The sequence below is a fragment of the Cynara cardunculus genome, assembly GCF_001531365.2.
Source record: "Cynara cardunculus var. scolymus isolate 2C chromosome LG 10, CcrdV1, whole genome shotgun sequence".
NCBI lineage: Eukaryota > Viridiplantae > Streptophyta > Magnoliopsida > Asterales > Asteraceae > Cynara > Cynara cardunculus.
In genome coordinates, this window is record NC_037537.1 from 13860799 (window position 1) to 13870779 (window position 9981).

Genomic DNA, 9981 nt, shown 5'->3' on the forward strand with positions numbered 1-9981 from the left:
CTCACACAGCATTACCTGGCGAACTCACACAGCATGTCCGCACTTACGGCTTAGACAAGCTCACAAAGCATGCTTGTCTTTACAAAATTATACCGTAGTACATCCCCATTGACACACAAATACACAAAACACATATTATAAAAATATCCCACTTTTCACGCATATATGACGTATCAAAAATCTCGAGAAGCTTCAAACAACTTGTGGATAATAAGAAATAAGGCATGCAACCATTTTAAAAATAAATCATGTGTAACTCACCATAGAGGTCATAACTCCAAACCGTTCCTCGAAGTTCCTCATGTTCTCCCAAAAAAAAAGGCATCAAACTTGTTGCGCTTCACCAAATCATCCTCATCTTTCACCTCTCTTATACGAGTTTCCTTCCTCGAGAATTTGTCATCTCTATGCTTGAAGGCCTCCCCATATATATACTTAGTAATCGGCGGTTTCACGGAATATGAAACGATAAGCCATAATTAATGGTCGTAGGTTTCATGACCATTGAGTTTCCTGTCATTAAATTACAATTAATTTATTTCCTTTTTNACGGAATATGAAACGATAAGCCATAATTAATGGTCGTAGGTTTCATGACCATTGAGTTTCCTGTCATTAAATTACAATTAATTTATTTCCTTTTTATCTTTTTCTTTTTTTTTTTGGTTATTACATTTATAAACATGTAGGACCTAAGTAACTTGTTAATAGAATTAGGATTTGGTTTTACGTCGTTTAAGTATTAACCGATTTATGCATTTGTTAGGCACGCGAGCAAGTCAAATCTTATCGTGAATCCCGATTTTTGATCGCGATTTACTTCTCTATTTCGCTTAAGGTACATATTTTACTTTCTTTGACTCTTGAGAAACTAATTGTTGTAGTTGATCTTTCGTAACAGTGGTTCACCACCTTGTGATTGATCATTTAAAAGTGGTCAACAAATACGTACCTATATATAAGAACTCTTGAATCTTTATCGTGAACACTTGGGTTTAGTCCGTTGAATTGTATGTCTGAATCTTTCAAGTTTGTTAAATTGATTCTCATATTTTGAAATAGTTTTGAGTTTTACGGATCACTTGAAGATTGATTTTTATGAACGTCATTCCGGTAATGACACATGTTTAGTTTTATTGGTTTTCAACTTCACCCAATTGATGAGAAAATTAGTTGGGATGATTTCTATGGAGGCTTTGTAGTCATAGTGTTTTGTAGGTAAACTCGATCCACAAGGTTAGGCCCAATAGTGGCATACGTGAACTTACCTTGTGGACTAGGCCGATTTTATTGGCTCCAGGGCGGATGGATTGATCTTAGAATTACCCACCATATGATAGTGGTTTAATTCACGGGGAACTCAAGGTGTGTGCCCACACGTCGGCTTGATAGTTCGTGTGGTTTGGCCACCTTATTAACATTACAGGAATTAACGGATTTTGTTTATATTATGTTTGAAATGAGATATGTGAAACGTCTTGATTTTCTATGAATTCAGTTTAATTGAATTGTAAGTCTTCTGCTTTATTATTGATACTACATATTATTATTTCATATTTATATTATAATATGTTCACTGAGTAGCGTGCTCAACCGTGTTCTTGTTTTCTGACACGACAAGTTCCAAGTGATAATGGTAGGGACGAGACTTGAGATCGAACGTTTGACTTTTGGAGTTTATAAACTCGCTTGTAGATGTTAATATTCTAAGCTTATAAATAGTTGCTAGAATGTAATATTTTGGGTTGTAAAACATGTTTAAAAAGTTAATTTATTTTTGGAGTTTTAGTAGCTCTAAATTGTTTGTGTTTTTGAATTAAGTTCCGTTAGTGACACCGTCCGTTCCAAACCACGTGGATGGGGGATGTTACAAATGTGGTATAAGAGCATAAACTTTGACTTGTAGATTAATTAGGCTTGACATGTGAGAGATGAGTAGACATAAGAACGAGTATACTAGACTTTAATTCTAACTACCGTTGTAACACCCCCATCCTACTAGACCTAAGATGAGGCGTGACACAACCGAAAATGGATCAAAAACATATAGATCAAAGTATAGAGCTTTAACATAACTTCCAAAAGATTACATTACAACCAAATAGTATTCATATGTTTAACATATGTACATAGCAAAAGTACTGATCTAAAACTATTCTTTCTACATGCTGAGCCATCTCGACCGTTCATGCTGCCCCCGGGTTAAATTTTGAACGTGCCAATATAAAACAAAACAAACCTTGGCTGAGCAAAAATTTGCCCAGTTAACGAATAATAACATTATAAATACAAGATAAAATAGTAAATGCAAGAAAACATTACGATAAAAGTTGAAATGCATTTAAGTGTACATATCTAAAATTGAAGCTTATATAATAAATAAATAAAAATCAAGGTAAGAAGGTCATCCATATCATTAGGATACGTTGTTCCCGATGGATGATCAGTCCAATCAAGCGTCGTAATGGAATGGAAGTGTTGGGCACCACACCATCTCATTCCCCGGTAACCAGAGATATATGGTATTCGGTTCATACCTAGAAGATAAACCAAACTTTCATGTATAAATGAAAGTTGTAGATACCTCTTAGGATTTCAAAGAAACAGGATTCATATAATTTGGAGCTCTGGTGTAATTACTACAGAATTTAGACTAACATAGTGAAATTTCGAAGCTGCAGAGCAGGGCTGAGAAAACCAATGTTTTCGAGTTGCTTAAACTCAGAACTAGGTTTTGGTGTGAACTACAAAGTTGTAGTACACTAATAGATATTTATGTTCATATAAATAACATCTCATTTGGATAAATGGTTGATTTTATACGAATTTTCAAACTTACTGAATTGAATTTGTCACTTCCAACAACACCAATCCTGAAGAAATTCCACCTCAAATCATCAATCTTTCACCTATACTCATAAATACACTTATGTGAACTTTAAAAGAAAATCCTTTGATCCAATAGTGAACTATTGAAAGCCGTCCCCCCAACCACATATGATGTTGTAACAAAATTCTGCTACATTTAGAGATAAAAGTCTAATCAGATAATACACTCATGCTTCTTCTTTTGATATTGCTTTACTTATCTCGGTTTTAATGTTTTTTATTCTGTCTATGTTGATTTATCACGGTTTTATGTAGTTTTAAAAAAATTACAATATTTTTATTTTGAATAAAATATAAAGTTAAAGATATCATAAAATTTTTAAAAAAATATCGATATTAATATCAAATTAACTATTTAAAAGTTTGTTTTTGAAGGGAAAAGTCTAAAAAAACTCAATGGACTTTAGTGTTTTGAATGATTAAGTCCTTGAACATTTTTTTGAAACAAATAAGTCCTTGAATATTCCAAAACATGTTAAATAACTCCTTAGACAATTTTTTGGAACAAATAAGTCATTGGACAATTTAAAACATATTAAATAACTCATTGGACAATTTTTTTGGACAAATAAGACCTTGAACAATCCAAAACATGTTCAATAACTCCTTGGACTTTTCTAAAACCTGCTGGATACATTTTTATGACTTGTACAACTAGTTAATGTGGTAAAATAGTGAAAAAAATCCCAAAAAAAAACTCAATGAACATTCATATTTTGAACGATTAAGTCTCTAAATATTTTTTAAACTGAAAAGTATTTAGATTAATAAAATTAAACAAATAAAACAAAAAAATACTTACATTTACAAAAAAATAATTACATTTAAAAAAGATTTTTAATAAAATTTACTTTAATTAAAATTAAAATATATTATGTCAGTGATTTTTCACTAAAATAATATAAAAAATTTAAAAAGAATTATTATTAAATTTATAGATCTAAATAATTTTTGGTTCAAAAAATGTTTAGGGACTTAATCGTTCCAAATATGAATGTTCATTGGATTTTTTTCCGGACTTTTTTCACTATTTTACCACATTAACTAGTTGTACAAGTCATAAGAATGTATCCAACATGTTTTAGAAAAGTCCAAGGAGTTATTTAACATGTTTTAGATTGTCCAAGGACTTGTTCCAAAAAATTGTCCAATGAGTTATTTAACATGTTTTAAATTGTCCAAGTACTTATTTGTTTCAAAAAAATTGTCCAATAAGTTATTTAACATGTTTTAAAATGTCCAATAACTTATTTGTTCCAAAAAATTGTCTAAGGACTTAATCATTCCAAACACTAAAGTTCATTGGGTTTTTTTAGAATTTTCTCATTTTTGTATAATTTTTTTATTATAACTTAATTTAGATTTAATTACAAAGTAATTTATTTTTAATTTAATAATATAATTTTTATAAAGATAATAATTAAATATTTTGTTATAACTCAATGATTATCTTAATTTTATTTCAAATTTTTTATATTTAAAAAATGATATATTTACCATGTATTTAATTATCTATAGTTTGTTACACAAATTCAGATATAAAGCTCTAATAAGATGTACTTACGCACAATTTATTTGTAATCTTAATTTTTAGGTAATATACATCAATAAACAGTACTTCATGTATAAAAATAATTTTTAAAAGCTTTTATCAAATACTTTATAATATAATATAGATAAATCACCTAAAACAATTTCATCGCAATCGCCTTCTAAAATCTCATATCAAATTTGACTAAATTAAGTTCCCTTTCTTGGCCCTATAGATTGATGTTTATCACCTTTACAATCAATAATTGTTCTTAGAACAATGTTGATTGAACATGTAGAACTGGGTTATGATGAGAATGAAAGTTGAGGTGATAAACATAAGAATAGATCTCCACCCTAGAATGCACATTATAATGAGATGCACCAAGATAAGCTACACCGGATTAACAGCTTAACCCGTCTTTCTTTCTTTCATTAAATTAACGTATTGAATTAACCCATCAACAGAACCAAAAACACAACTAACGGTTTGGGTTGAGACGGCTGTGCCTGTATTTGTTTGTTTAAATGCCGCAAACAACTTAAACCGTCCCCTCTTAGTGGGTTGTTGTTGTCATGTATAGAAGAATTATCTTCATCGTGTCAACTCAAAATCCGCATACAGTAGTGAAGTAGAACCGAGACACATTAAATTGTATATCAATTATGGCCCTTGAGGTCATTGTGAAATGACCAGCCATCTATACAGTCGGTGTAGCAAGTTGGTTTTAAGATGTATGCACTATGCTTAGGGTGAAAAGATCCAGAACAGAATTCGGTGTTTATCCCTCTCCCTTCTTTGAACCTCTAACATCAACTGCACCTCGGAATTTGCACAATTCTCTCTACAATCTCCAATGCCAACTTGACATCTTACTAGCGAAACGTAATCAAAACTTGGAACTTGCATTTCAATAATCGTAGATTGCAGGTAAGTTGAAAGTTCAATCTGTCTACGCTGCGCTGCTTTATTTCTGATTTGATCATAACCAGAGTGATGTACCTTCCCATAAGCCTAGGCGGCTGATTAATCCAAATTCTAGCTATATGCTTGCTATTCCTTTTCTTTCGGATGTATTTAAAACAAATAGATCTTCTCAATAACTAGTCAAGCCTCAATGACCTTAACATACCACATCTGATATGTGATTTAATGTTATCTCAGTTTCAGACTAATAGCTTCGGTTCTACTTCACCTGTGTACACGTATGAGAAGAGACCATTGGACGAAGACATCAGAGATGCCCCTTTGGACTTGGCAACAAAAAAGCACAAAAGGGCGAAACAATTTTGACAAGGAAAATAAGCTTCGTGTATATGCATGATTGAATGATAGCTTACATGCAGTGAAAGAAAATGAAGAAAAGAAGAGCCAGTTGCGGAAAAAATCACAAAGTATAACACCAAAAGCAAAGTCCATGGTATAAAGGTCACGCTGAGAAATCATTAACAAGCTGTTGGACGAAAATCAGTGGTACTGTGTGTAGGTTTTGTGGAATTTACTCTGAAATTGAACACTCACAAAAAGTGGTTGCACAGAACAAGATAAGATAATAGATTATGAGAAATAAAAGTCTAGCTTGATCAGTTTAGGCTCGGTTAATTTTGTTAAAAGTGGTATGGTTGAGAAGCAGTTTTCATAACTAAACTAATTGAGATACTACACTATCTTGAATATGGTTTTATTATCTACAAATCTGCAATATAATGAATAATAAAAGCAAAAGAGGTTTTTAGAAAAGAGAAAAGCTTTGGCTAGACCATTGTTGGATTATATTGAGGTTCCAACATAAATCGATGAATGAACATTGAAGATAAGAAAAGGTCAAGAGCTCATTCTACCAAAGCTCCAATGCCAATCAATTAAGATGATGACAACGTATTAACTTCTAAGTATGTAAGCTTGAAAAGGTCAATTGGGAGAAAGACCGCAAAGGAAGCGATCAAAAAAGCAAAAACCAAAAAACAAATCGGTGAAAATCATAATGAACCATCAAAAGTACATCTAGAGTTGGAAGAGTCAAAGGCAATGAGATTAGAAAGTGAACATACAAGGGGTGGAACAATCTTTTTATAATATGCTATCATCCTTTAGCCATACTTCTCACATTATCGTGATCAAGAGGAAGCGCTAAAGTCTATCCTTTCCTTTCCTTAAAGTTAAGATTGGGTAGGGTCAACGTGAAAGAATAATTTCAGTTGCTACTTGCTATTCAGAATGATGGAATAACTCAATTATTTAGTATTATGTGCAGCTGCTATTCAGAATGGCATTAAATTTCTAATTAGATAGGTTTTATAGACCAACATGACCATATAACATAAGATTTTGGTATAACTTTTTATGTAACACAAACAAATGATTGAGATCCAGCAGCAAGCTATATTTAGGTTCGTCATTTGCCGTCGATTATTACAGTGCAAGAAGTATCGAGTTTCTTACTTATTATGTCTCAAGCAGCAGCATCAACAGCAGTACCAGCATCCTCCTTCTGCACAAAAGTTTCAAGATACTCTTTCCTGCAAAATAGAGTGATCATTCTTAGAAACATCATCCAGATCCCAAATGACTTGCTATCAGAAGAAGACCATAGCGGCCACTCGCATCAGCTGATAAAAAGGTCAATTTCAGCTTTTGAACTTATTAGAATTTTGAGAAGAATTTGATACAATCATTAAAAAATATCAATTATGTGTTCTCAAATTTTATGTAGCTGTAGGGACTATTTTTGAGAAACAGAACAAGTCTGTTAAGAACAAGTGTTTCATGCCCCTAAAATTATATAGGCCTTCTTTGATATCAAAAAAGGGAAGCAGAAGCACAAAAACCAAGACATACCTTGCAGGCAAGTCATCATGTGGTCGATTGAAAGGGGTCCAAATAGGGTCACCAACAAAGAGCCGCATGGCCTGCCATAAAAATAAACAACAATTAAGCATAAAAAGCCTTGTTTGGCAAAGGTTACTTTTTCCAATAAAGCTATGAGCTATCTATAAAGGTTTAAAAGATGCATACTAAGTTGGATTGGATTCATACTTCGTTAATATATAATATGTACAATTACAGAGTGATTATATGATATCAATAACACATTCTATTCAGAAATTCAGATATCCAGTCTGTAAACTAAACAAGGTCTCATTAGATTAAATAAATTAATGTTTTTTGTTCACAAAATAACACATTCCCGATAATGCAAGTTGCTGAATGCAAATTGGCGCATACATTAGCTGTAACCTGTGATTTTCTACTCTCGTTTTTGTTTTTATCTTACTTCTCTCTCCAATCATATATCATGTAGAAACACATATCTACCATAATAAAGTAATTAGGTTTGCGAGTATCAACATTTCCAGAGGTCAAAACATCAAGTCATCGATGACAGTTCATATCATAGTACCTTGATGTAGTTGTCTGTATCAAGCGTGAAACGATGATAAATGCCAGCAGGTAGTACAATCATGCCTCCTTTCTTCACCCATACACGTATCCAAGCATCATTATGATCTCTCACATCGAAGTACCCTTTAGAACAAGTCTGTGGTTAGTTGCCCGAAATATTAGATTCTGTAAAAATAGAACACAACAATAAAAATGCTCACCACTTCCAGCAATAGAGTAGCGGATCTCCTCATCAGTATGAAGATGCTCTTCAAAAAAGTTTTTTATCTTCTCTTCATAATTCGGCAGCTTTTCTGGGCAAACCTCACAGATGTCCTGAAAGTTGTAGACTCCTCTTCAAAACCATAGGTCACAAAAGAAAATCTACACACAAGCATCTCCGTGACACCCAACCAACAGAACCAGACTTTTTGCAAACTACAGCTGTGGGTAAAAAAGCTAGGAGAACTGGTATTAAAAAGTAAGAATTAAAAAACACAAACCACATAGGTGTATCCACGTGATTCACGAATTTTCTTCAATGCCTCATCCGTTTCATAGTTATCAGCATCTAACCGCCAACTAAGCACCCCAAGTTCTGTGGATTTCACAAAGTGATTTATTTATGCAAGTCAACTATGGTCCTACACTTCAAGACCTTACAAAAACGCAGTTCAGAAGTCCTTACCTGCAAGTTTGTCTAGGGACACAAATTCCTTTGGCTCCCTATGATGGGGAAGCCTTTGGTCTTCATTACTATCATCCATGTACCACGCCTGAATGACTTCCTCCCTGTCGTCCTATCAAGACCAAATTGTTGAAAATGAGATAAATACAATGCTAAATAAAGCTTAGCCACCAACCTAATCACCATCCAAATGTAGAATGGTATACCCAGAGAATAAAAAAGAACGACAGAAGTACACCCCAGGCAGCTGAAGTCTAGTTTTGGGGACCATAAGTCTAAGGCAGCATAGATTTTTATTTGTTTATTACAGACTACAGTCTAATCATATAAAATTCAAACTTATATAGGTAGAAATCAGTTTAATTATGGTAATTACTAATTGGGGATTTATGGTGGTTTTTGATCATTTTCTAGATCTAGTGGAGGAATTCAAGCTATTTAATAGGATGCTCTCTCTGTTTTGAAAAAAACATCTTTTAGTGACCAACCTAGTACCCTTTAAGTGCACAGGACAATAAAAGCTTTGTTGATGTACCTACAACAATTTGGTAAAAATAGATAAAACTATACCTGTAGACTAGTTGTATTCTACAACAATCTGAAGACTAGTTGTATTCTATTTAGAAAAAAACTTATCGTTCAACCATGAATTTCACGTTCCCTTTTAAAAAAATTGTTAGTTTTAGCCTATTTTGTAATCGAAGATTTCAGTAAACAGTGACTACCAATAACACAAAGCCGAACGAAGTAAAAAAAAAGTTTCATATACAAAGTAGAACAAAATTCATAAACAAACTAGAGCGAAATTCATATCCCATGACAGCTAAAAAAGCTGATTTACATCAATCAGCAAACAATTCATTTACACAAAGAAAAATAGGGGAAAGTGGTGCAAATCGATTTCTGCGATGCATCAGTACTGTTAGGAATACCAATTGCGTGCGCGAGTACAACTCCTCTACCATCTCACCTATTTACCAATTGATTGGCTTCGATTAAATTGGATTATTTGAGATTCTTAAGTCTTGCATAGAAAAAAGGTAGAATTCGAGTTGAGGGATACCGAGCAAGTGCATACATGTGTTCACAAACTCAAAACATAGCCAATTGAGAGACGAAATGAACAAGAAGATCTGTGGCTACCTTGCATGCAGAACCCATGGATTGATTTGAGGGAAATTGTTGAGCTTTGAAGGTACGCTGGATTTGGAAGATGAAAAGAAACCCTAATCAATTTTACTTTCTCCCAAATTCATTCTAGTAGCTTTTATATGTTTAACGAAGGAAGACGAGGGTTTCATGCCGCCAGCAAATCTATACCGAATTCTAAAAGAAAAGTGTTTTTGATTTTAATATTTTATTTTATTTTTTATCTGAATAAATATTATAATATGATTTTATGTGATTTTAAAAAAATAATAATGTTTTTATTATTAGATAAAATATAAATTTAAAAATATCATAAAAATTTGATAAAAATATATCGATATTA

The 9981-nt window shown here is 32.6% G+C and overlaps 1 protein-coding gene across 1 annotated transcript; it reads right to left on the minus strand.

Annotated features, from left to right (window-relative positions):
• Positions 1–6657: 6657 nt before the first annotated feature.
• LOC112519165 (1,2-dihydroxy-3-keto-5-methylthiopentene dioxygenase 2) lies at positions 6658–9791 on the minus strand. The gene is made up of 7 exons (XM_025127161.1): positions 9633–9791; positions 8490–8601; positions 8305–8399; positions 8023–8137; positions 7821–7945; positions 7259–7329; positions 6658–6939 (listed from the first exon to the last, which is right to left on the minus strand). Exons 1-7 carry the CDS (start codon positions 9648–9650, stop codon positions 6873–6875), a joined length of 603 nt encoding a protein of 200 aa, XP_024982929.1. The 5' UTR covers positions 9651–9791; the 3' UTR covers positions 6658–6872.
• Between the last annotated feature and the right edge of the window lie 190 nt (positions 9792–9981).

Bases quoted from the DNA above. Each gene is read 5' to 3' on its own strand.
- LOC112519165 (XM_025127161.1), bottom strand. The intron at 8,138-8,304 runs GTTTGTGTTTTT...TACAACTTTCAG, and splicing joins CACGTGGATACACCTATGTG to GACATCTGTGAGGTTTGCCC. The intron at 7,946-8,022 runs GTGAGCATTTTT...CTTGTTCTAAAG, and splicing joins CTACTCTATTGCTGGAAGTG to GGTACTTCGATGTGAGAGAT.